The sequence below is a fragment of the Abrus precatorius genome, unplaced genomic scaffold (assembly GCF_003935025.1).
Source record: "Abrus precatorius isolate BTA unplaced genomic scaffold, Abrus_2018 Scaffold4, whole genome shotgun sequence".
Lineage (NCBI taxonomy): Eukaryota > Viridiplantae > Streptophyta > Magnoliopsida > Fabales > Fabaceae > Abrus > Abrus precatorius.
The window spans coordinates 12,443,933-12,471,733 of NW_020874384.1; the positions used below are offsets into that span (position 1 = coordinate 12,443,933).

At 34.8% G+C, this 27,801-nt stretch overlaps 1 protein-coding gene across 3 annotated transcripts; it reads left to right on the forward strand.

Annotated features, from left to right (window-relative positions):
- The first annotated feature begins 1,480 nt into the window (after positions 1-1,480).
- LOC113864487 (ATP-dependent zinc metalloprotease FTSH 12, chloroplastic) lies at positions 1,481-27,244 on the forward strand. 3 transcript variants are annotated; one of them, XM_027498249.1, is made up of 19 exons: positions 1,481-1,947; positions 2,054-2,238; positions 3,225-3,442; positions 5,448-5,725; positions 7,505-7,582; positions 7,680-7,922; positions 8,355-8,495; positions 8,586-8,753; positions 12,125-12,237; positions 13,214-13,430; positions 20,554-20,625; positions 21,126-21,245; positions 21,325-21,441; positions 21,534-21,710; positions 23,933-24,052; positions 24,145-24,219; positions 24,871-24,978; positions 25,511-25,591; positions 26,637-27,244. In XM_027498249.1, the coding sequence occupies exons 1-19, from the start codon at positions 1,627-1,629 to the stop codon at positions 26,712-26,714; spliced, it is 2,910 nt and encodes a 969-aa protein (XP_027354050.1). In that variant the 5' UTR covers positions 1,481-1,626; the 3' UTR covers positions 26,715-27,244. The 3 variants fall into 3 exon arrangements, with proteins under 3 accessions (XP_027354050.1, XP_027354051.1, XP_027354052.1); XM_027498250.1 differs by having other exon boundaries at positions 1,598-1,947; positions 5,457-5,725; positions 26,637-27,183; XM_027498251.1 differs by having other exon boundaries at positions 1,745-1,947; positions 2,128-2,238; positions 26,637-27,183.
- Positions 27,245-27,801: the final 557 nt, after the last annotated feature.

Here is a 27,801-nt window from a genome sequence, read left to right on the forward strand (position 1 = left end):
AAAGACTAAAATGTTAGTGGTACGGTATGAAAATTGAACTCTACTATAAACTATTTCATTAACCACTTGCTAATATTCAATATAGTTGAATCTCCACACCCCTAACACCAATATTTTAGTCTTTGGTTCTTAAATTTTTTTATCTATCCAATAGAATGAAGAAGAATGATGGACAAATGAAATGTTTTAAGAATGAGAGAGTAAAATATTTATCAATGTCAATTATAAAAACTAAAATACTTAACAAGTTTTTCTCAAAAACTAAAATGAAATAAAAATATCATTTCATATACAATATTTTAGTCATATTATTAAGCATATATGTCGCTTAACATATATATTTTGTTATTATATATTAATAGTGTTTAAGAGCCAAAATATATGTGGAAATGAAAAATAGGAATTAATGTAACATTTTAAAAATTTCTAGGATTAAAATATTTGATGGGCTAGAAGTAATAGCTACATGCCATCTTACAACCCCGTTAAAGTTGTAAAATGTGTTCGAAACTATTAAAGCAGGTTACATAAAATGAGGACTTGGGAGAGGGGAAGTTGATTGTTACCTAAGACCGTGAGGCATGGGAACAAGGAATGCATTTCCATGATCCGCTAAGCAGAAGCTTGGAATCTCAACAGCAGAGGAGGCATCTACAGTTAGTACCATTCCAGAGGGGTTGAAGAAAATAGGCTTTTCCAAAACTGGAGACATGAAACTAGGCACAATCTGCAGGGATATAAAATTAATATATAAATATAAAGATTAAAAGTAATTCTAGGCTCTAGCAGTTAAAATAACAACTTCAAGAAGATGCATTAGTCACTAAAAGACAGAGAGTAGGCATCTATCCTTTGACAAAATTATCAGCACAACACTCAAACTGCTTACCTTATGAGTTTATGCATGTTTAGATGAAAACATGTTCTAAATTTCTCCCCTTTTGCTGCCTTTCATTCCTTCATGGTATAAAAGTATGATGCCACAACCAGGAAGCTTGGTCTTGAAGATGAAATAATTGTAAGAAAAGGAAGACTTCAGTAGTGGTGCTTGTTGGATTAGAGCCACTTACACACCTAGAATAAAAAAATTATTTGTGAGTCTCACCTTCAAAGCCTTTGTTTTTTTTTCCAAACTCTACTTTTGTCCTTTAAAAACTTTTTTTCAAGCTATTTTCTTATATTAAGTGGACAAAATTACTTAAAATTTTGAAATGTGTCATATGTTCTTAATTTGAACTTTTTAAAAAAATTTTAAAAAAGTTTTATCTTTAGCATAAACAAAATTTTATAAAATTTTAACAAATATTTTAATATTTTAGTTTCGTCACTCCTACTTGTGAAACTTAATTAGGAATAAAACTTGCTTGAATTTTTTTTTTAAATAAATTGCTTTAAAAAATATTTTTTAAATAATTTATTTTTAAAAAAATAAAAAAGCCCGAGTTGAACTTTAAAATACTCGTACAAAAATTAGTAGCCTGGGGGATATTGTATAGAGGTGAAATACTAGAAACTGTGCGTAGGAAGATTTGGACTCAGTGAGTATTGTGGATAAACCCCATAAACCTCAAAAATCCCAAATCGTGAAATGAATCCCAGAAACTGCCCCGCCTAAGAGGAACAACAATGGATATCAGCATTTCATTCAGCCCAAACTCACTTCTTCTTTCATCATCAGAACTCGCCCCCATTTTCACGTTAACCGCACCGCGCCGCCGCACAAGGCTCAAGTTTCGAACTTCGGCCACCGCAGATGGCTCTTCGTGGCTGCAGCGCGGTTCACGCCGGTTTTGGGTGAAGTTTGGGGAAATGGTGAAGAAGGAGACGGGTTTTGACTTGAAAGAAGGTGTCTCAAATGTCGATGGTGTGAGTGTAGATGAATTGCGACGGATTGGGACTCATTCGCTGTCTCAATTTGTCGATTGGAATCGATGGGAACGTTGGAAGGTGACTCTCAAGATCGTGTCTGTTTGATCATTAATTATATTTTTAATTATTCTGTGCTATTTTATTTTTAATATAAACTAAACAATGTTGCTTGTTCTTGTTCCAGAATATCGAGAACTGGGAACCTAAGAGAATTGGCGCATTGGTTCTTTACAGTTTTGTTGTGGCATTTGCTTGTAGAGGAGTATATGTAGCAATTCAAGCACCGTTCATAAATCGCCAGAAAAAAGAATTGACAGAAGCTTACATGGAAGCATTAATTCCTGAGCCATCCCCTACTAACATTAGAAGGTAAGTGAATCCTCGTTTATTCTTATATGCTTTGAATCCAAGCCCTCTTGTATATACTTTTGGCATATCGAATTGTTGTCGTCTCTTAGAAATTAAATTGTTGATTTCTACAATTTTGTTCGTTGCAAATGTATAACATTCTGTCACAAGTTTTCTACCAAGATAAGATTTTAATCAAGTTGAATGATTAAATAAGTATCTGTTAGAAGTAGACTTGTAAACTGTAATCCGTTAAAACAAGTCAATGATGACAGTTCAAGCCTATCCTATACATGGCATACTGAACTACAGGATGGCTTCTTGATTTGACCAAGACATGTTTGATGTTATGTGTTCCATAACCTTGGCTTTAGGCTATCAAAGAGGACATCACACTTATAATCATCCTTGAATAATGGTGCCTCATGACACATGGTTTCATATAGAGGACCATGTCACCTGTGTGGTTGCAATATAGAAGTTGTGGCATTACCTCACAATCATGTAGTGATTTCTCTGTTCACGAAAAAACACAATCACAGTGACTGCATCAGCTGTAATTTTGCAGCTTTTGTTTAAATATGCAATTTCACAGCTGCAAACTTGGAAAAATTCAAAGCCACATCACTGCGACCAGCATTACAACTTGTAATGCTTGCAACTGCTGTATCCATAACATAAGTGTAATTTGACTGCAATCACAAATTATAACCATGGTCATAACAACAAAAAAATACATCACAACTTTAGGTTCTATCTATTTTCCCCCTTTTGAATTGATATGTCTAGGTATTTTCTTGCTTATAATCTTCACATTGTCCCTACACCATGACCCCCCAAAACTCAAAACATTGATGCCAATATTTTCCTCAAACTACAGATGGCCATTAGAGTTCAACCACTTTCCGACCTATCTGAAGCCTCAACTATAAAACCATTTCATGTACTGAGTTGTTTAATGTGTTGTATCCATTTAGCCAACGTTTTTGTTAATTATTTAATTGCAGATTTAAGAAGGGTATGTGGAAGAAGACAATGCCAAAAGGCCTGAAAATGAAAAAGCTTATTGAAAGACCTGATGGGATGCTTATTCATGATACTTCTTATGTTGGAGAGGATGCATGGGAGGATGATCGAGAGGTTCATGTAAAAAAAATTATAGAGGATGATGAAAGATTAAACAAAGAAGAGAAGAAAGAACTAACAAAAAACTTGGGCATTTCAGGTTTCTCATTACTTTGTAAAATATTGGTTCTTTTGTTCCTCTGTATTCAATTTGTTCTTTCTTTCTTTTTGTTGTTGTGATATTGTTATTATAATTGTTGTTTATTTTATGGCATATTAAGTTGTTACTATGACTTTAGAAACAATAAGGCATAACTTGATGTTTCGTTTCATTACTGATTATAGTTTATTTCATTGTGTCTTCTGCATTGAAATAAGATGGTTCCAATAAATGTTTATGCAGCATGCATTGGGTTCATTGTCTTTCTTGCTGTTTGATTTTGTCAAGAAAGAGAGAGACAAGAGAAATGTGATGAGTTGTGTTTGAATTACAAAGATGAGGCTACATATATAGGGCCAATGTAATAATTACAAGAATATAAAAAACCCTAATTACTATAATTACATGATTATGGCTAAGCCTATACACAAAGAACCTAGACACCTTTTTCTTTTCAACAGATTTTACATACGAAATATAACTTTTACTTGTATGTAGTCTTTTTCTATCCCAAAAAGAAATTTATGGGAGTCTTCTCCTAAAAAATGTGAAGAATGAAAATAAGAAAAAAAATTTCTCAATAGTGAAAATTGAGGTTTGGCTTCTCCACAAAAAATCAATCTGCTAAATTGTAGTTTTAACAATATATTGTTAGTATCAACTTCTGACTTGCCTGCCACTGAAACTTTTATAGAAATGTTGTAGAGAAGGTTATCAATGCCCTATTTCACATGAAACACACACACACACACACACATACTGATCATTTGTCTCAAAATTATGGCCAAAGATTGTCAAATCACAATTCAAATAATGAATCACCAAGCTAATTTTTGAATCATAAATTGGATCAAATTTTAAGATTCAGACAATAAAAAATAGCTTCAAATATTTCATATAAATGATGTACAGTGCTCATTGTAATACTTTTAAACTAGAAAATGACAAAACAACTGAATAAGTTTGCCAAAAAGTCATAAATCATAACTGAGTTTGTGAAGCTTCTATTTCAGAAGACTGAAGCAACGGAATAGCCAAATAAGCTCCATAGAATGAGTGAGTGATAATGTTTAAAAATGACAATATAACATTGGAAATAGTCAAATAAGGTGTGCTTAGTAGTGCTCCTTCAGTTCCTCTTCATTTAAAAATTTAATCTCGTCAGACTTTTCAACTTGTTTGATGAGAAATAGTGAAAGAAAAGTAAAAAAGAAAAAATATGAATTGCTGAATTGTGCAATTTGTATTAGTTATATGGAATCCACTTATTCATCCATATGTCTTAAGATTTGTAGTCATTTGCATGCAGTTCATCACATGATAAAAATTGTTGGATGGGCCAAATCATATCGAAACATGAGATTCAAATTGTGAATTATGAGATTTTAAATAAATATGGCAGAGACATGATATATTGGGGGATGGGCCATTTTTCTTTTCTCTGATCCTTGGATAATGTGAAAGGCAACATATTTTATGAGGATATTTTCCTTTTTCTGATCCTTGGACTCATTTCTTGTACAATAGGTTTTTATTTCCCTTAATAGCCATGTCGAATTACAATTACACGGTTGTCTTTGGTCACCAAAATGTAGAAAATGCAATATATAAAGAACCACAATATTTTGAATTGGTTTTTGTGGTGTTTAGAAAATCTTATGTTCGATAAAGTCCAATGATATCATTTGGCCATTTAGCTGACCTGCTGTATGGATAGGTTGCTGTTATTGTGAATTAACATAAACTCATAAAGCCATGTTTTTTCAACTGGTATACTGTCAAAGGCCTTGTTTTTCAGGTTTGGGAGTTTTATCTGAGAACTCTTGAGAGATATTTTAATATTTGAAATTGTGGGACTTGTGAGCATTTTCATCAATCCCTTGTAGACTTTTCCTCTAGAGGTTAAATATATAACATCATAAGATAGTGAAATAAAGCAATTCAGATGGGGGGCATGCTTTTCATTTTTTTTAATTCTTAACTAATCCATTTTCATTTTTCTAAGCTGTTGAAGTTCAGACTGAGGGTTCATGGCGTGAAAGACTTCATAAATGGAGTGAGATCCTTAGAAAAGAACGTCTTGCTGAGCAATTGGATTCTTTAAATGCCAAATATGTAGTTGAGTTTGACATGAAAGAGGTTGAAAATAGTCTTCGTAAGGATGTGGCAGAAAAGGTGATACCCACTCAGGGAACACAGGCTCTGTGGATAGCTAAGAGATGGTGGCGATATCGCCCTAAACTTCCATATACTTATTTTCTTGACAAACTTGATAGTTCTGAGGTGAATTCTGTTCTGTAAATCTATTTTGGTTTATTTTCTTTTCTCAATGAAAGAATGTTCATATATCTTCTTGCTATGTAGTACGGACATTATTATGATTTGTAATTTGGTCCTGTTAGTTTCACATGAGCATAATATATATGAAATCTGAATTTGTTCAAATCTAATGGCGAGTTTAGGTAGTTAACATACATTGACAAGCATTAGGTTTAGTAAAATTACTTGTTGTAAAACCTGAGGCTTATAGGTCTCTGCTTTCTCTCATGTTTAAAGATATGGCAAGGAAACATTGAATGTGGATTAATCCCTGCTACCAATTGATTTTCTCATTACAGAAATACTGTATCCCTATTGGCATAGGTAGATATTGTATACACAGTCCATCTTATTTATTCTATAGGAGTGCATCAAGTGCAAGAGCTAATTGAAGACTAATTATTCTCATTAACAGTTATTAACTACCATAAAAGCTGTAGTTGATGACTATCAGAACATGTACTAAACATGAATCTAGATTCTTGTTTATGGTACTAACACTCCTCAAGTTGATGCTTTGTTAGTGTTGTTAGCCTGTTATATAACACACAACAAAGAACAAGATCTAAAACAACTCAGCCCATCTCAACCAAGCTAAGAAACTAGTATTTCCCTTGAATAAGGCAACCTTTTGATTTCCTTTGCAGAATGCTCCGAGAGGTTGTTGACCTGTCTCCTCAGTAGCCCCCTTGACATTGTTCCAAGCTCTCCACTATACAGACTCCAAGCATGCAATATAGCTTTATAAGTCTTTGACAAACTTTTCAGTTCTCCGAGCTAGACTGTATGATACTATTATCTCACACTGATTATGCTGTATGGCCCAACTAACTTACCAACTCAGCAGTATAACTGATTCTTTCCCCCTGTGCCCTTCTTTTCCCCTATGTGAATAAATTTTCCAGACCTTGGGCTTTCTGTGGTGAGAGCCCAATAACTGGTCCAATGCTCTATCACAAATCGATCATATCTATACTATGATTAGAGCCATTAAGTACTAGAGCTGATGAAGGACTAATTACTGATCTAATTAACAACTTTTAACTCCAGCAATAACCATAATTGACTAATATTCTAGCATATGCTCCATATGCTGATGATAGGAACCCAGATAAAAAAAATGCGAAATACAGAAGAAGAATTAAAGAAACAGAGTTTTGTTAATGAACAGAACAGAAAATGTAGAATAAAATTCTCCCCAAGGATTTCCCCTTCCCAAAGGATCTCTCCTTTCACTTTTACAAACTATCAATTTCACTCCCCCCTTACCCAATCTAATTTCTCCTATTTATAGCCAAGCAGTCCTAACTAACTAACTAACTGACTGACTAGTGCAACTAAGTGAACTAACTAATGATTAATAATTGTCCTTTATTCAACTGATTCGTGCAACTAACTATTGACTAATAACTGCCCTTATTCACTCTCATTATACACCCTAACAGCCAATGAATCTAGAGTTCTAGACTACCATCATACTCTAGAAGAAGACTAATATTCTAGCAACAACACACATGAGCATAAAGGGTTAGTGAGTAATGTACCCATATTAAAATTGGTACAAGATGCAATTTTGGAATCAAATTAGTAATTATAATGACTGACTATAATATGCATGTTGCAGTACAGTGTCTGCTTTTTAATTATCATATGAGCTCCTTATGTATAATTAAATTTTATGCACATCAAACTTTTGAGAAGTTAGGTCAGGTGGCAGTTGCTGAGCTATATTCTTTTGGACAGGTAGCAGCTGTTGTCTTTACCGAAGACTTGAAAAGATTGTACGTGACAATGAAAGAAGGTTTTCCATTGGAATTTGTCGTAAGTTACTTCCAAATTAATCTCTCTCCAAGGTTCTCTCTCCAGCTTATGTTCCTTCAGGGACATCTGATTGATTAACATAGATTTTATTTGGTAGGTTGATATCCCTCTTGATCCTTATCTGTTTGAGATTATTACAAGTTCTGGAGTTGAAGTAGATCTCCTTCAGAAGCAACAGATCCATTATTTTATGAAGGTTGTGATTGCATTGTTACCTGGAATACTAATTCTCTGGCTTATAAGGGAGTCTGTAACGCTTCTGTATATTACTTCCAAGCGTTTTCTTTACAAGAAGTATAATCAACTTTTTGATATGGCTCATGCAGAAAATTTCATTCTGGTAAGCTTTCAATCTCCAATAAACTGTTGGAAATATACGACAAAACAAAAATTAGACATATATTTCAAAATTTCATAAAATGTCAACGATGATTATTCTAGATAGCCATTGAAATATTCTTGCAAATACTATCATTATATGACAGTTTTTGTTGACGAAAGAAATTTTTTCCAAGAGGAAAATGATATGTAAACCAACATTTGAATACTACTTTGATGGATCGATAGTAAATTTAGTGTCCTTTTTTGGTTGGAGGCACATTTACTTCAACTACAGTAGTCATGCTCCCCCTCCGCAACCCCCCAAAAAGTATTAAAGGCGGATGTAGGAATTAAATCCAGCATCTGCTTCAAATTTGGTGAACTTGTTCCTTTTCTACTGATTTTCTATTTCTGCTAGTTTTATTACTATTCATGTTCCTGTATTTGTCAGCCAGTTGGAGATGTTGGTGAAACAAAATCTATGTACAAGGAAGTTGTGTTGGGGGGTGACGTTTGGGATCTTCTTGATGAGTTGATGATCTATATGGGAAATCCTATGCAGTTCTTTGAAAGGGAAGTGCAATTTGTTCGGGTAAATATTTGGTGTTTGCATGGCCAGTTATGCTCCTCAATTCTTTGTCCCTATATGAGGTAAGTTTGTTGATGAGCAAGCATGTTGCAGGGTGTTCTTCTCTCTGGACCTCCAGGAACAGGAAAAACGCTTTTTGCCAGGACACTTGCTAAAGAAAGTGGATTACCTTTCGTTTTTGCTTCAGGCGCTGAGTTCACAGATAGTGAAAAAAGTGGAGCAGCTAGGATCAATGAAATGTTTTCCATTGCTAGGAGAAATGTAAGCAGCTAAACACTAGCTACTTCTAATATAATTACAAGTTAAAATGTCAGTGATGGTCTGAGACTCTGAAGTATAGTTTTGTTTCTTATTCTTGGTTAGAAGTTCATGCCAGGTCTTGCTTGATTCATTTTTCACTGTTTGTCTGATAAATGGAAGTTAGATGTTGTAGCTTGTTGCTAATCTTTGGTTACATTTTTGAAAATATGAATACATTTTCTATTGTTTAGATATTACCCTGATTCAGTGTGATATAGATTTGATTTGTTGTATCCTTGGTTTATTGTATACTTTCCTTAGATAGCCTGATTCTGGCCCCTAAAATTTAGGATTTGATTTAGCCACTATTGTACATAAATATGTTGTACAAATCACTTATGAAACCATAAGAAAATTTTCTCTTTTTCAATTCCAACTAGGTACCAGAGCTTGCTGGTCCAAGAAACCCTATTTTTTTCACTCAGCCTTTGTCAAGGAGATTGACCTATCTTTGTCTGGTTGTTGGGTGCCCAATGTGAAACCTTTGTTCAGTTTCAGAAACTGCCAATCAGTCTCCCTGTCAAGTGCTGCTGTCTTAAGAGGTGTCTCTTGCACTCACGTGTGATTTTTTAGTTCCGCAAGTTAGCCAGCGCATGGGGCCTACACGCCACCTTTTGGCTATCGTACTAACACGTCGATTACTTCGTCTAGTTAGTTTGGTCTTGCCCTGTTGTTTCGACCCCTTTTTAAATTGTGGGTCACAGTTTTGAGCTGCTGTTTGGCCATTTTTAGTTGCTATTCTGCATCTCTTTATGCTCCATGTCACAGCAGCTCTTGCCAACCTGTTTTTTTTCCAGGTTAATACATTGTTTCTGATCTTCCTCTCACGGCAGAGGCTCCCAAGGGCGTCATACTTTCTGAGGAAGACCCCAAAGTTGAATTTTTGGAAAAGAAGTTGATTTCTTTTGCATTTTCTCGATCATTATTTATCACTATGTGTTAGAGTATAGAACTGTAGTCTAAATCTTATGTAACTATATTAGTTAGTGGCAGTTTAAGCTGTGTCAGACTGCTATAGCTTTCTTTTGGCTGTGACGTCATGTAACAGTTATAATGGAATACTTGATAGCTTTCTATGTAAGAGTCTAGATCTTTCTGAGCTAGATATATAGTTGATTACCATGTATTCTATATGAGAAGGAATTGCTGAATGTTGTGTGTTATATGATCACACATAAGCTGTATTTATAATCACACAGTGAGGTACAATAGGATCAATAATAACTACAAAGGAATCAATTAAATTCCTAATTTACAATTGTATATCTAATGATCACACATAAGCTGTATTTATAATCACACAGTGAGGTACAATAGGATCAATAATAACTACAAAGGAATCAATTAAATTCCTAATTTACAATTGTATATCTAATCATATCCCTGATTGGTATCTAACATTTCCCCTCAAGATGAAGCATATATGTCATATGAGCCAAGCTTGTTACAAATGTAGTCAACAACACAAGAGCCTCTAAAACATGTCAACCAATTGGTCGCTGGAGTTGACAAAATCAGTTGTAATTTTTTCTGAAAGCACCTTCTCTCTTATGAAATGATAATCTATTTCTATGTGTTAGTTTGTTCATGGAAGACTAGATTTGAGACAATGTGAAGTGCAAATTGATTGTCACAGATAAACATCTCCTAAATATCTCCTAATTTTAACCGTTGAAGTAGTTGCTTAAGGCATGTAAGTTCACATGTAGTTGCTGCCATAGCACAATATTCAGTTTCAGTACTAGACTGAGCAACTATGTTATGCTTTTTACTCCTCTGAGAAACCAAATATTCTCCAATTAAAACACAATATTTAGAAGTGGATCTTCTATCTAATGGTGATCTTGCCCAATCAACATCAGAATAACAAATGATTTTGACATTACCATTATCTTTATATAATATAGCCCTTGTCCTGGTTTATTTTTTATGTGCCAAAGAATATGAATTACAGTGTCCCAATAAGTATCACAAGGGCATTTATAACTTACCACACTAATTGCAAAAGTAATTTCAGGTTTACTAATAGTGAGATAGTTGAGTCTGTCTGCCCATAAGATATTGATATCTTCCTCGATCTTTCAATGACTCTCTCTAACCCGGGAGAAGCTTAACATTGGGATCCATAGGGAGTATCACAATGAAATCGAGCATACCGGTCTGAGTGAGAATGTCTGGATCATACTTTGGTTGGGAAATGACAATACTGGAAGAGGATTGCACAACTTCAATACTTGAGAAGTATTTGAGAGGGCTCAAATCCTTTATCTGAAATTAGCTAAATAACTGAGTCGCTGGATGCCATTAGAATCATCACCATTAATGATCATAAACAACCATACAAATGTTCTGTCCAGACCGACTGAATAGAGAAGACATAATGATCAACTTCACATCTACTCATATCAAATTTTATTAAGGCAGAGCTAAAATGTCCGAACTAGGCTGTCTAGGCACAAGAGACTGCTTCAAACCATAGAGGGAACAACAAAGATGACAAACAAGATGAGACTGACCAGGAATACATAAGAAAATATTCTCTTTCAAGCTTGAGGGGGGATGCGTAGATATTACCCTGATTTAGTGTGATATATACACTCCAGCCACTATTGTACATAGATAGATATGCTGTACAAATCACTAAGAAATACATAAGAAATATTCTCTTTCTATTAACTGTTATAATGTGCCATAGTGGCTAGAAATGCGGCCAAAGTAATCTTTATAAGGCTTGGGAAATCCTTCCCACTTGAGCTAGCATTTAGGGTTGAGTTAGGCTTAGTCCATTTCTATTGTGGTGTTAGAGTCTATCCAGTCTAGTCTAGATGTTGAGCCATAGGATGAATCCGTGTGTTTTGACTACATAGTTGAACATATATTTATAATAGGGATCTAATACAGAATATACAGTTACGTAGTTCGGTAACTACAAAAATACTAATTTCCCTCTTTATAGTATCACTATTATTACATAATTTCAACACCTCCTATGGATGGATGGCCTATCTTATAAATTTCATGTTCTAGATGTCCAGACTTACGTGTAATGGTGTGTTTAGGTGTCATACATCCACTGGAAATATTGCCAAAGTAGTTCTTGTAAGGCTCATACAATCTTTCCCTTGTGAGCTAGCTTTTAAGGTTAAGCCTAGTCCATTTATAATAAATACCTTAGGAAAGCACATTTAGAATGAGATAAATTTTACATGGTTTTACCCAATGAAAATTATTTTACTTGCCCTTAATATACAAGCTCCATAGCTTTTCCTCTGCTTCATCTTCTCCAGTGAATGCTGTTTTCAGGTTATAAATATTATTTCTTTTTTTTGCAGGCACCTTGTTTTGTATTTGTCGATGAAATAGATGCTATTGCTGGAAGACATGCTAGGAAGGATCCACGAAGAAGGGCAACTTTTGAGGCTCTTATTGCACAGCTTGATGGGGAGTAAGTTATCATTTTGAAAAGGGGAGGTTATGTTGTATTTGAAGTCTTACATTATCAGAATCTATTTGTTGTTTGTTGGTTTGGGATCTTTCAAAGAGTCAATTAAGCGTTATCTTGTGTTATTGAACAGTTGTATAAGGTAAATTATGTTGATACACCAAATTCAGGCTGAATAAATTTCTGGTGTGAGACAGGTCCTTCTGAACTAGTGTCTGAAACTTCCTGTTCTTGAAGAGATGTTGGCTTCTATAGCGAGGTCATGTCTGTATTTTATTTTGGGGTAAGGTGTAGAGTGGAGTGTCGAATGTACATCATAAATATAACCATTCACGAGTCTCTATATACTGGGCTTAAGCTTTCAGGAGAGTTGGTCCTATTCTTTCCTTGACTTGGTATCATAGCCTATATCACCCAATGGTTAGGAAGTAGGATGGTCTAAAACTAGCACATAAGTGTGCATGTGTTAGTTTTCTTTCTTTATCCTAGTTGATTTTAGATGCAGATAATTAACATTGGCAGAAGTATGTTTACATATATAAGGATTTATAGAGGGTGATTGACTGATTATCAGCAAGATGAAGTAATGATCATGTTTGTATGGAAAATCGATGTCTGATGTGCCTGCTTTGACAGCTTGGGTTAGTGCCCTATGATTAAGAGTATCTTGTCTTCTGTTGGTTTTCTAATTCATTTTCTTGTGTTCTTAAGTCTGTTTGGTTTTGCTTTGCTAAATCTGAAAGATAGGACTTGGTATTTTCTAATATTATGAGGGTCTATCCCTTATATATGTCATTATGTCCCTGTTGGATTTGTTATCCATTTTGGCAACTGTTAATTCTCCCATGTACATGTGACCTTATTTTATTTTCTTGCACTTATCAGAGTATTTTTGTATTTACCTCCTATCCATTTGAAATTTTTCATCTTAATTCTTTTCTTGTTAGTGACTTTTGTTTTTATCTATTTATGAAATTAGGAAGGAAAAAACTGGTGTTGACCGTCATTCCCTTAGACAAGCTGTCATATTCATTTGTGCTACCAATAGGCCAGATGAATTAGATCTTGAATTTGTTCGTCCTGGACGTATTGATCGTCGTCTTTACATTGGTTTGCCTGATGCAAAACAAAGAGTCCAAATCTTTGGTGTGCATAGTTCTGAAAAGCAACTTGCAGAGGATGTGGATTTTGAAAAGGTATATGATTTATCAATCTTTTTGGTTGATTTCTTTTTGTATTTGTTGAGATTAATGGAAATAAATATGGTAATATTGTAATGCGTAGCCATAGTTCATGTAGAAGTAGAGCCTAAAATTTGATCGCGAACTTGGGAGTACTCTGTAGGTAAACCATACAAAGTTAGTAACATAAAAAGTGTTTGACGGTTCAATTCCATGGCAGCAGTTATAGCGGGAGGCAATCTTACTCCATTTATTATGTTTAGTTGCATTCACAATTTTTTCTTTGGTAGTGAGATGGTCGAGATAATCTTGACCTTTGAGTCAGTTTGATGTTAGAGGCCCAAAAATCATAGTTACTGTCATCCAACTTGTTATTAGATAGTTGAGCAGTGACAAAATTAGTGAATATCGAAGTTTTAAGTTTGGGAGGAGCTGGAGTTGCCATAGGTCGGCTTAGAAGAGAGAGAAACGCAGCCAAACAGTTGTAAAACAAGGTAAACAGCAGCGGTTGAAACTCAAATGGAGAAAGTGACCATAGATCTAGAACTGGCTTAGAAAGGTGAGTCTAGTCGGCAAAGAAGGAGGCTGGAAAATCGCTAGACGCACCACCACGCACGGCGGAGGTGGTGTTGAATAGAGAACGTCTCCAGAGAAGGAGAGGCACATGTGGGTGCGTGGGAGCTCTGTACTTGATGTGGTGACCAGTGTTGTGTTGCACACAACGGGGTGATATTGGTGGTGGTGAGAAGCCGGTCAAAAAAGCACACTAGAAAAGTTGCTGGTAGTGTGAACGTTGACAGCTGAAAAAAATAAAAAATTGGAGATACACACGGTTTTTGGAAAGAAATTACACTTATGAGCAATGTTATTAATGGCGGATGGCGGTTCATGGCGGAAACTCAAAAAACTGCCATAAAGTTATGGCGGCCGCCATGGCGGGTTATGGCAGATTTATGGCGGATGTAATAAAATATATAAAAAAATACTATAGGTCACAGAAAATAATAGAAAATAATTAACTAAAAATATATGTAACATAACCTTCAATCTAAAGTATAATTAAATACAAAATATGTAATTATCAAATGTCAAGTTAACAATAAAAATAAAGATTATCAATTTAGTCTTCTTCTTCAACTTCAACATAATCATCCTCTTTCTCATCCACCAAGGCATATCCCTCCTCTTCTTCTCCTTCAGATTGTGGAAGATTAAATTCTAATTCATCTTTTGTTTCTTCCGACATTTCTTCATCTTCTAATTCTTCATCATCATCTTCAAGAACCATTTTCTCTTTTCCTTTTGTTGTTGAACATGCCTTAATCTTGGAAACTTTTGCAGCTTTGATAGTGATACCACTTGATGGATTCTCTTTTCTTAGAATGATGCCTAGTATATGTTGTAGGCTCTCCAATTCCAGAAGCTTCATAAACAGTTGCCCAATTTAAAGTGTTGTCACCATAAAAAACTAAGTCATTTCCAGCATCCTCATCTAGAGCATCATCATCCATTTCTCCAACCAACCACTCATTACACTCATCAATATCATTGAGTGTAATTGGATCAATTACATCTTTAAGATTGTAACGTTCTTTGAGTTGTTGGTTGTATTTCACATAAACCAAGTCATGTAATTTTTTGTGATCAATCCTATTTCTCTTCTTTGAATGAATTTGCAACGTGAGTTTAATTATAAGAATATTAATCAGTTTCTCTCTAATTTATAAAAGAAAATAGTAGGCTCAAGAGATAAAAAATTACTTGCTCAAAAACACTCCAGTTGCGTTCACATCCGGATGTACTACATGTCAAGCTCAAAATTTTGATAGCTAGTTGCTGCAAATGTGGAGCTGAATGTCCATACATTCTCCACTATTGAGCTATAAAATGAAAGACAAATTATAACTCTGAAGATGAAGTATAACCTTAAAATTAAAATATTGAAGAATTTGATGAATTACCGGGAGCAATGCTTTTTCTTTGTGATTTTGCAAAGTCGGACTCAAAGAGACCACCACCGCTCTTGTAAATTGGTAATTCAAGTAGTATACTTTGTTGCACATCCCGACTTGGCACCAACCTCTTGATACAATCATACAACCCATTTGTAACTTACAAATCAAATTCAATTTGAGGGTTGTCATAGTAAAATTCCGGGTTTAAAATGTGACCAGCTGCATGTAATGGACGGTGAAGCTGACAAGTCCATCTGTTATCAATGATTGCAAACACATCTTTGTATTTACTTTCATTATTTTTGAATGACTTCATGATAGCTTCTTTACTTTTCTCCATTGCTTCATAAATATACCCCATAGCTGGTCTTCTTTCTCCATCAACCAAACGTAACACCCGGACAAGAGGAGCCATGATTTTCAAAGTATACACCACATTATTCCAAAATACAGGATTTAATAGAATTTTTGTTGCTTGCTTCCCTTTAGCTTCCTTTGATAACTTGTTTTTACACCATTCCTCAGAAGTAAACATCTTTCTAAGATTTACTTTTTCTTGGTGAAGTCTTTTTAATGATAGAAAAGAAGTTGCAAATCGAGTAACTGCATGTCTTACCAATTCCCTCTTGTTTGTAAAATTTCTCAACAAACTCAAGGTACTTGAATGACTGTAGATAAAGCCAACAACCGATATTCCCCTTTGAATTGTCTTCTTTATCAAAGGAAGCTTTCCAATATCTTCAAGCATAAGATTTATGCAATGAGCTGCACAAGGAGTCCAATAAAGATGTGGTCTTTTCGCTTCTAACATCTTACCAGCCAAGACATAATTGGTTCCATTATCCGTTATCACTTGCACAATTTTATCTTCTCCAATCTCTTCCACAAGAGCATCAAGCATCTCAAATAATTTTTCACCGGTCTTCACAAAATTAGATCCACCAATAGACCTCACAAACATAGTACCAGCAGGAGAGTTGACCAAAAAATTAATCAAGCATCTTTGCTTTCGATCGGTCCATGCATCTGACATTATGGAACAGCCATGTTTGCTCCATTGCTCTTTATGATCTTTCATGAGGGAATCGGTATATTCTAACTCTTTCTTTAGAAGTGGAACTCGAATATCATGATAACTTGGAGCTGGTAAATTTGGACCGAAAGCACCAACAGCTGTAAGCATTTCTTGAAAGCTCTTCATTTTAATGAGGTTAAAGGAAAGGCCAGTTTGATACCAAAATCGAGCTATGTAATGATGGACCCTTGCCTTGGCTTCTTTGTCACATCGTTCTCTTATATTTGTTTGTCTCAATTTTTCCTTTTTTCTTTTCTCAATTGCACTTTCAGGCTTTCTACAAAACAAGTCCATTGGCCCTTTCTGATTTCCAATGGCAACGCTACGGGTTTGGGTATCCTCTTCATCCTCACTTACATCATAGCTTATACCTTCAAAGCTTCTCACATTTGGCATCTCAAAATTATTTTGATTTTTTTTTTCCTTTTGATATGTCTCAATCTCTTTTCTAACTTCTTCCGGACACTTGGGACAAGCTTTCACGTTACTCTTCTTTCCAATTAAATGTTGTTTCACTCTAGTGATTCCCGCACTCATAACTTTTCCACAAAAATTACATACAATGTTGTTTGTATCTCCATCTTTCACCGAATGAGCATATTTCCATCCCGGGTCAGAATGATTAGAAGTTCTTGAACAATTTGATGAAGACTCATGTTGAGCCATGTTAAGAGTAGCTGAAATAAATAGAATTTTTTTTTTAGGAAAATCAGAGAAAAAACAGAGAAAAATAGAAATGTGGGAGAGGTAAAAATTGAAAGATGGAAAGGGTAAAATTTAAATGGGGGAAATAAAGAAAAAACTGAGAGGAAAAATGAAAAAAAATAGCTACCAGAAAAATGGAGTCGCCGGATATGGAAGTGCAGTCGCCGGAAATTGAGGTTGGAGTCACCGGAGATGCAGCTGCAGTCGCCGAAAATACAGACTGAAATGCACCCAAACAGAAACACAAAGAGAGCCCAAGAAAATGAGATCTCAGCAACGAGATCTCAAAGAAAGCAGTCGCAGAGAGAGAGAGAGAAGTGGTCGTAGAGAGAGAGAGAGAGAGAGAGATGGCAGGAGCTCAAAGAGATGAGCAGAGTGGAGAGTGAGATCGCAGAGAGTGCGATTGCAAAGAGAGGGAGAGTGAGATCGTAAGGAGAAGAGAGAGAAAAAACCTGGATTTAGGCAGTTGGATTCTGAGCTGGGTCGGGTCGGGTCGGGTCGGGTCGAATCTGGCCCAAAAGTGCAGAAAATCCAATTTTTTTAAAAAAAAACGCCATTTATCACGATTTCCGCCATGGCCGGCCGTTACCGCCATGCTCGTAACGGCCGCCATGGCGCCGCCACGTCATTCCGCCACGCCACGCCATCTTCGTAATGGCGTCCGTCATTTCCGCCACGTCATACCGCCATGGCGCCGCCATAACGGCCATTTGACAACACTGCTTATGAGCAGTGGGCCCACAGGGAAAGGATGGATTAGAGTTTCCTCCTTGTTAAGCTCTTGATACCATGTTAAGATGAGAGAAAACGAGAAGGCATGAAAGAAATTTTGTGTGGTTCAACTACACCACGGGATGTATATATATATTAATATAGCTACAAAATTAAGGACAAATATACGGTTATTTAATTACTATAATTACATGGATACTATTTTCCTAAATAACATTTACATATATTTAACAAGGTGAAACCCATCAAACTTTCAGTTCCATTGTGTTGGTTGTACAAATTGGTAATTCCGTTGCTGACATCTATTCTCCTTTTGGTTCTTGATTATTGATTTTGGCACTGCCAATCACATTAGTTGTAATAAATCTTTTTTCTATACTTATTCTTTTTTTCATTCTTTACCCCTTTGATAGAGCCACAGCTGCACGATTATTGTTAACTAATATAAAAAGTTATTGTATCTACAAGGATTGTTCTATTAAGTACAGAATAATAACAATTTAAATATCTAAACATAACCAATTGCTAAAACAAACTAGGGTCTAACTGGTTATTATAGAAAATTCATTTTTACTTATGGTAAGATTGCGAGGCCATTGACTGAATTAACAAAGAAAAAGAATTTCCACTGGGGGCTAGCAGCTGAACAAGCTTTTTCCACATTAAAAAGGTCTATTTTACTTGTTCACTGGTTCTTGCTTATCCTAATTTTAACATTCCCTTGGAAATAGAATGTGATGGGTGTGGCAATGGGGTAGGAGGTGTTGTGCAACAAAAGAGACCTATTGCTTTCTTTAGCAAGGCTTTGTCTCAGTAAATCAGTTTATGAAAAGGAGCTGATGGCTTTTGTGATGGAAATTCATTATTGGAGATACTATTTGTTAGGTCATAAATTTTTGGTTTACATTTACCAGAAAAGGCTTAAACAACATTTGTTGGAACAATGCATTACTACAGTTGACCAACAATGTTGGATGACTAAATTGTTTGGATTTCATTTTGATATTTTTTAAAAGCCTAGGCTCAAGCAAACCACTTGTAGTACAAGTTTATTCTAGGAGGCGTAGGTATTAAAATAAAATTTACTGGTGTAGGCCATTATGTATTCAGAATGTAATGGGTATGAAGTTATTGGAGTAGACAGTTACATATTCAGAATATGTGTAATTCCTATGTAAATGACAGTTATGATAATATTTTCTTCTGTTTGGATAGAGATCATGCTCTGTCGGAGTTTTTGAAACTTTGGGACAGCAGCATTAACTGCTGTACAATTCCTGTCAATTAATTAATAGTGTTCTATCACTGTGGGTGTGGTGAGTCAATTTCTCAACTCTCCCTTAAAGAAGATTGGGATGCAACTATTTGCATCATAAAATATATCAAGAGAGCTACAGGGAAAGGTATTTTGTATGAAGACAAAGGACACATTCAAATTATGGAATATTTAGATGCAGATTGGGCAGGCTCTCTCAAAAATAAGAGGTCAACCTCTGGGTACTACATTTTCATTGATGATAACTTGATCTCCTGGAAAAATAAAAAACAAAGTGTTGTTGCATGATCAAGTGCTGAAGCAGAGTATTGAGACATGACTTCAGCCCCTTGTGAATTCATATGATTCAAATAGCTATTGAAAGAATTGAAGTTTGGAGAGATTACATAGATGACTGTACCCTAGTTTATGACAATCAGACTGCTCTATATATTGCCTCAAACCCGGTTTTCATAAAAGCACCAAACACATTGAAAGAAATTGTCACTTCGTTGAAGGAAAATGATTTATCTAGAGATATTGTTACTTGATTTGTCAATTCTAATGATCAATTAGCAGATATCGTCACTAAATCCTTGAGGGGGCATCATATTAGTTATATATGTAACAAGCTTTGTGCATATAATTTATGTTTCAGCTTGAGAGAGTGTTAAGATTAATGGAAAATAACTGGGTAATATTGTAAATAGGGTGACTAAGTAATTTGGGTTTTTCTAAATAACTGAAAATCATGTATTTATTATGACTTATTATTATAAATAGATAGCTCCACTGTGTATTCAAAATACACGGGTTCATCCTATGCCTTCTCGTTTCTCTCTTTCTTAATAATATTTAATTCTCTTCAATTGATTTCTTACATTCACTAAATGCAGACATATTCTTGGAGGAAATATTTTAGGACATAAATGCACCAATTACAATAAACGTAGGTTGATGAGTTCAAAAGGTCCTTGAGTATAAATTAGAGTTCGTACTTGCAGTATGAGAAAGATAAGAGTGTGCCATTCTGTGAAGCAGTCTGCATTGAATATATTGAAACGTGCTTCAGCTATCTCCAGCCAAAATAAAAGGAAAATAATAATGACTACTAAAAATTGTTTGGGTTGAACAATTGTGCAATAAAATACACTGTAGACAGTTTATTTTCATAAGAATTTCAGGATAATTCAGTGTTGAAATTGATTCACATCTTGGTATTTGTATTCAATTGAATTTCCTAATGGTCAAAACAGAATCTGTTTCAAAGAGTATCTTCGTAAGAACATGAGTTTGACTGTATTTTTATCATATTCATGACTAGCTATTTGTTTTGTTCATTGTATGAGTTAGTAGTATGTGAGACTTGATCTGTTTTGTACTGACTAGACCTGCTCTTTCTGTGCCTCTCAACAGCTTGTCTTCCGTACTGTTGGATTCTCTGGAGCAGATATAAGAAATCTTGTCAACGAATCAGCAATAATGTCGGTAGGTATATGCTGCATATATGGTTTTAGGTACTAAACATAAAATTATCAGCCATGGCTGTGTATAGCCTTGCATACACTAGTTTCTCTTGGTGCCTTTTCAATATAATTTTTTAACAGAAATGGAAGAGGAAAGTAAGATCTAATTACTTAGGTTCTCTACTTCATGACTTGTAGCTGCCCATGTTGCATTCTTTTTTATATGTCATATTACTCAGATGTTTCTTGGCATACTGGGTTTCTATTTCATGGTAATTTAAAAAAAAAGTGATTGACTTTTGTGGATAACTTTAAAATGCAGTTGAAAATCTTAGTGTCGTGTTTGTTGCTAATCTAGATATTTCATGATTTACTGGTAGATATCTCATTTCCAATATCTTGTATGCATTTTGGCAATTGTAACATTTTCTCTGGTGGATCTGGTAGGAAGATATGAGAATATTTGACGCTATAACCTTTATTTTTTCCTTTGTTTTAATCATATAAAGTTGTTGATTGCAGGTGAGAAAAGGGCGTTCCAAAATTTTCCAGCAAGATATTATTGATGTGCTAGATAAACAACTGCTTGAGGGTATGGGTGTCCTCCTCACAGAAGAAGAGCAACAGAAATGTGAACAAAGCGTATGTCTATCTTTGGAAGTTCTTACCAGATCTGACACAACAAAATGAATTTGTATTCAATTTTTTAAGTGGACTGTAGGTATCTTTGGAAAAGAAGAGACTGCTTGCTGTCCATGAAGCTGGTCATGTTGTGCTAGCTCACTTGTTTCCTCGGTTTGACTGGCATGCATTTTCACAGCTCCTGCCTGGTGGTAAGGTATGATGTTAGGTTACTGGAATACGCAAAATGATGATAATTATACTATTATTATTTTGGATTTACATGGAATTTCTGTTCCAATTAAGCAGGAAACTGCAATATCTGTATTCTATCCTCGAGAAGATATGGTAGACCAAGGTTATACAACATTTGGTTACATGATGATGCAAATGGTTGTGGCTCATGGTGGTCGATGTGCTGAACGTATTGTATTTGGTGATGATATCACTGATGGAGGAAGAGATGATCTTGAAAAGATAACAAAGGTAATTAATGTCATTTTAAGATGTTCTACATTGATTAGGAATAGAGGCAAAATACTCTATAAGGGCTAGTGTAGTCCTCCTCTTATGAGTTAGCTTTTGAGAGTGAGTTTAGCCCAATTTTCTTAATATGGTATTAGAGCATGTCTATTTTGAATGTTGGGTTGCCCACAAATATTAGTCCTATTGGGCCACCCGCAGATGTCTAGTTCTACAAACTTTACGCACTAGATATCCAATCCAGTCCTGAGCGTGTTGGGGTGGGGGGAGGGGGTGCTGAGATGTCTTACATTGGCTAGGAATAGAGTCAGAATCCTCTTTATAAGAGTTAGGATAGTCTTCTTTATGGAAAAATATAGGGAAAAGCTGTGTGTTAATGTCTCAAATGAGCAAGATAGGTGAGATGGAAGGGATAATGCATGGGACATTTCTTGTAATTGCCTAGTCACTCGGTAAGAGCAAGAACTCCGTTGTTATCTTATTTCTTTTTTTTCTGCATTTTCTGTTCCTTACTCTCCTAATAGATATTCGTTTCTTTTGGATAGACCCATTTGGAAATCCAAAACTCCAAGGTCAAATCTTTTGTCTGGACTGCTTTCCCTAACAGGATTGACACTAACTATATTGTTAAATATATGCAATTATAGTAATAAGGAAAGTTTTTTTTTTTAATTATGTCAATTAAGTAACTGAATATTTTGTAAATATTCTGTAATTATTGCCATTGTCAGTATAAATATATGATCCATTTCTTAGTTGAAACACGTAGATTCAATACTTTTTCATTTTTCCTTCTCTCAACATGGTATGCAAAGCCTAACGAAAGGGTAAATTTTAAATCCATGTGTACTCAGTGGGCAGACTGCTCACTGTTGGTGAATTTGTTTTCCCAGAAACCACGCTTCAAATCTGGTTTCTGGTCTTCCATATGCCATGCCACTGTTCATTGCCAAAATCACTGTTCATCAAGGGTGTTACTATTCACTATTGGTGCTGTTCCAGAGACCTTTCTGCCAGCGACGCGATCTGAACCACCCCATTGTGCACAACCCAACACAGCTGGACCCCTGTTGATTGGGCACTGACACCCCCCCACATGCTGCAAAACCACAGCTTGTCAAATCTATCCACCTGTTGCTGCCGCTGTGCATGGAAGTGCGTGATGCCACTTCTTCGGCCACCATCGGCATCGACATAGTTGCCATGCCCTTCTCCTTCCAAATCTATGGTTGGTTTGCTTGTTTTTGCTACCTATAGCCGCAATTTGACATTTTTGACATTGTTGACACCAGTTTCTCTTGCTTCTATGCTCTCATGGCCCAGGCAGCTCCATTTCCCCCTTCTTAGCTTATGGCTCTAATTATGCCCTCAAATTTTTCGCCTCCTCCCACCTACAATGATTTCCTTCTATGGTACAAGGAGCAAGAGGCCTCTAGTTCCACTCCTCTGTTTCGCACATTGGTAATCCCTTCATCGGTATCTCTTATTCTCCCTCTCTTGCCTCATGGGTCTTTGATTCTGTGGCAATTGATCATGTCACTAGTAACAAGTCTCTTTGTGGCAATATGAAGTCTTTGTGGTTCTGTGGTGTTTATGGTTGATGCTAGAAGTTTCTCAAAGAAAATAATCTATAGATTTCAATTGATATAGGCTTATTTTATTGGCTATCTTTTGGTGTTCTGTTCATGAGGTTTTTTGCAGTGTTTCTTTGTCAGACATGGGGAGAGATTGGCTGCTGTTACACAGTTCATACTTTTACTATTTTTTTGCTGTTTGTGAGGATGTGGTATCCTCTATCAGTTTAGTATCCTTTTCTTATTAGTTTTCTTTTTCGATAAATAGAAAAAAATTATTCTCATCAAACGAACCAGCTCATTCCTACAAAATTCATATTCATGCTCATATTAAATTAGTTAGTGATAAAATTAGTTTATTTCGAATTTATTAAGATCACCATATAATGGAACAATATCTTTTCCTTCATACTTTACTTTTTTTATTTTTTTGGAGGGGTGGTGGTGGTGTTTGTGAAGGCTTGCTTCTTAAATATATATCATGCATGGCGTTCATCTTTATCTTTCTCTTTACATACATTTGCTTGGTTTTTCTTTTTGCATGTATAAATCTACAAGTTTTTAAGTGATTTCGATTATTTTAATTGTGTGTATTGTAATATACTTATTTTGATTTTAATTAATTCACTTATCACTGAAATTTGTTTTCAGATTGCTAGGGAGATGGTAATCAGCCCTCAAAATAAAAGGTTGGGGTTAATAGCTTTAACAAAAAGGGTTGGCTTAGTTGATCGACCAGACAGTTCAGATGGCGAGTTGATAAGATATAGAGTATATTCCTTCCCTAAAGCAGCAAATATATATACAATGTTTACCCCTCTTTGCAATTTGAAAGATTCATTTTTTTCTCCGTTTGTGTTTAGTGGGACGACCCTCAAGTAATTCCAGCTAATATGACACTAGAGGTGTCTGAGCTTTTTACAAGGGAGTTGACAAGGGTAATTCCAATTTGCTTTCTTTCTACTTTTATTGTATGGCATTTGAAAGGAGCTCTATGCTTAATTAAATTCATCATTGAATCTAATATAGTCTCATGCTATATGTAACTGGTGTTTACTGTTGAACAGAATTTGACACAAATGATGATGTAACATGAAAATGACATTTTGTACACAAGGCAAAGAAAGAGAGAACTATGCAAAATGGGATTTTGTTTTTGGTGCTAAATAATTAAGAGGGAAATAAATATTATAAAAAAATGTAATTGTTAAGTATCCTCCATTCATAGTTAGTTATGATATGTTAGTTAGGGACTCATTTTGAGGTTGTAGAAGAAATATGGCACATTGCACTTATTTAAATAAGAGGGAGGCAGAGAGAATGACGAGCTGGTCAATAGTAGAAGGGATTGTACTCTTTGAGAGTATGAAGAGTCCCAAGTTCTCTCAAATAACCTGTGAAATTCACACAACCAATAAAAACTTCAGTTGTTTTTCTTTTACTGTTTCGGTTCCTAATAGTAACACATTTGGTGAAATTGTTGAAAATTGCCATCTATTAAAGGAGTTGATTTTCTTATGCTTACTGTAATTATTTTCTCAGTAAATGTACAATGATTTTAAGATGTTTAAATTGATATTTCATGACAGTACATTGAAGAAACTGAAGAACTTGCAATGAATGCTTTAAGGCAGAATAGGCACATTTTGGACTTGGTTGCGAGGGAACTACTGGAGAAGTCTAGAATAACTGGATTGGTATGCTATGCTCCTTGTGCTGTCAGTTTTTCTTTCCTTTCTTTCATTGGAGGTGGTGGAAGTGACTGAAGTATAGTAAAGTTTTTAATGTTTGATCCTCCGTGGTACTGGGTAATGCATTTTTGTATTAAAAATACTTAAGTTTCCTTCATGTCAAAGACGTTACCTACCAAAAAGCTTTCAGTTGTTCCATGAAGGCCTGGGAGTGGTTTTATGTCTGCAACACTTCCTCTCATGCAAGAGAGCCCTTTAGGCTTAAAAAGTGTGGATAATGCACCTACTCTACTTTGGGGGTAATCGAATTTAGTTATGAAGAGTGGAAGTGGATTGGCTGTTGTTGTAATGGGAGTGGCCAGAATCAAACACTAGATTGCTTGTTCTTAGTTTCTGATTCCAAAATGTATTTTTGCCTTCTGCTCTAGATTGGTGCTTTTGGCCTGATTATATGGTTTTGTTTTCCTTTCCTCTCTTATGTAAAATTATGTTATGTTTCTCTTGTCAATGTCAAGTATTCTATTTCATGCATTCATAGGAGGTTGAAGAAAGATTGAAGGGTCTGTCTCCAGTAATGTTTGAGGACTTTGTGAAGCCATTCCAGATAAACCCTGAAGAGGTACTTTCTTCCCTACTGATTAATGCACTGTAATTTATTGGCACAATAGCATGTGGGGATGGCAATGGTTAGGGTCTAATTAGGATACTATATTACCAGTCCACCCCACCAAGTAACAACTTTGATCCCCATACCCTAGGTACCTAAATTCTCATATTTGTTCTTGTTTTGTTACCTACAGTTTGTTAACAAAAATAAAATTTCTCCTAATATTCTTTTACGAGCTAATAAAACATAAAAAGTATTATGCAAGAAAGAACATATTGTAATAATACTTCAAATAATATTCAAAATTACAAATAAATCATTCATTTAATGTCAAATAAAATCAAATAAAATATCAAATTAAAGTATGATAATCTTACAAAATTATAACAAAATCATTTATCTAAAACTAATTTTAATTACATACCTGCTTATGCTATATATATATATATATATATATATACATATATTAGTGCAATGGGTACTATGATACTCGTACTCATATCCGTACCCATCAAATTTTGCAGATATTTACCCCTACCTAAATCCAAACCATTTAGCAGGAATTTACCTTTCCCATTCTGGATAATTATGGGTACAGGACCCATTGCATCCCTTAGCATGCATGTGATGAAACATCGTAGTTAAGGACTACAATACAACCATTTATTATTATTATTATTATGAAAAAATCAATGTCATAAATATTAATGTTTGGGATATGATTATCCTACCAATAGTTAGATTAGATCTAGTTAATTATAGTTAGAGAGGAATAACAGGATACAAATAATAGGAGGGAAAGAAGAGATGGTCTTCTTTGGTTTTAAAGTGGAAATGGGTTTAGAGAGTGATCTTGAGAATCGCATCGTATGCGGTCTGTTCGTTATCACGTTGATACCATATCAGAGGCAGTTTCTACAATGTTGTTTCAATTTCCTGAACCAGTTCTTATAATTATGCCTTTGTTGTAACTGTTTACCTTCACAGTAACTCGTTTGGAACTATGCTGCTTTTCATTTTCCTCCAAACAATGCAGTAATTATTTTTATCAATGTAGGAGGGACCGTTACCGCATAATGATCAACTACGATATCAGTTACCCGACTTGTATCCTGCTCCTCTCCATAGATGTTGACACATTCAGATCTTTGTCGCAACCTCACTTACAACAGTTCTTATTTGGGATGGAAATAGTTTGATGATACACATTCCTGGGAGAATCAGGGAGAACATAGTGGAGCTGTTGTGCAAGTTGCCCATTTTCCTCGTCAATGGGCTAGTTATATGCCTCAGTTGATGAAACTCTTGATGCTGCTACTTGGAGACATGTCAACAATCTTCAGACATTATCTTGTCAACAGAAATGAGCTTGTATGTCACACCATGTTGAAATTCTGTATTCAATTTTCGCGGTTGTATAAAATTTCATATATAGTTGAGAATGAAATTTTTAGCCCCCAAAATTTGTATTTCCATTTTTGTACGCTTCCAAGTTTGCAGCTGTCTACGGCAATGGTTTGTAGCTAGTATTGTAGGGATAAGCATACTGCTACACATCAAAATTTAAATATTCTAATGATTCACCGTGATATTTAAGTTTAAATTCTCTCATATTTTGCAATATTTTGCTTTTAGTTTCAATAAGATTTTGGTTCTTATGATTTTCATTTGAGTTTAAGCATATAGTATTGGATTTGATGATAAAAAAAATATTTAATGTAAAAGAAGCCCTTCGACATAACAAGGATAAAAATGCTTTTAAATAATATTTTAATAAAAAATGAGTAGATTTATAATATTATGAAATATTGATATATTCGGTCACTAATTTAGCAACATGACAAGTTTAATAGAATTTGAGAGAGAAAATAGTAGAAATGACAAATAAAACCTGAAATTACATTTGTTTTATTTTAATTGACGGAATGAAGTAGATGATAACTCATTTTTTGGATGATGAATGTCGTATATAATAAGTGCACAGGTAATTAAGTAGTATTTAATTTTGTTTTCTGAAAAATTATGTTGTTATTACCAATTTTATGTTGTCAATAGTTACTTAAATGATTTTATAATTTAAGTGCAGAAATTAATGTAAATAAATTAGAAAACTTTAATTAAAGTAATTAAGACAATCAATAACTTAAATTGAAGATTTTGCAATAGTTTTCTATTTTCTTAATTTTAATGACTTTTGAAAGTCCATTTATGTAATTATTTTA

Bases quoted from the DNA above. Each gene is read 5' to 3' on its own strand.
- LOC113864487 (XM_027498249.1), top strand. From the start codon at position 1,627: ATGGATATCAGCATTTCATTCAGCCCAAACTCACTTCTTCTTTCATCA. The intron at 2,239-3,224 runs GTAAGTGAATCC...ATTTAATTGCAG, and splicing joins TCCCCTACTAACATTAGAAG to ATTTAAGAAGGGTATGTGGA. The intron at 21,711-23,932 runs GTAATTAATGTC...ATTTGTTTTCAG, and splicing joins ATCTTGAAAAGATAACAAAG to ATTGCTAGGGAGATGGTAAT.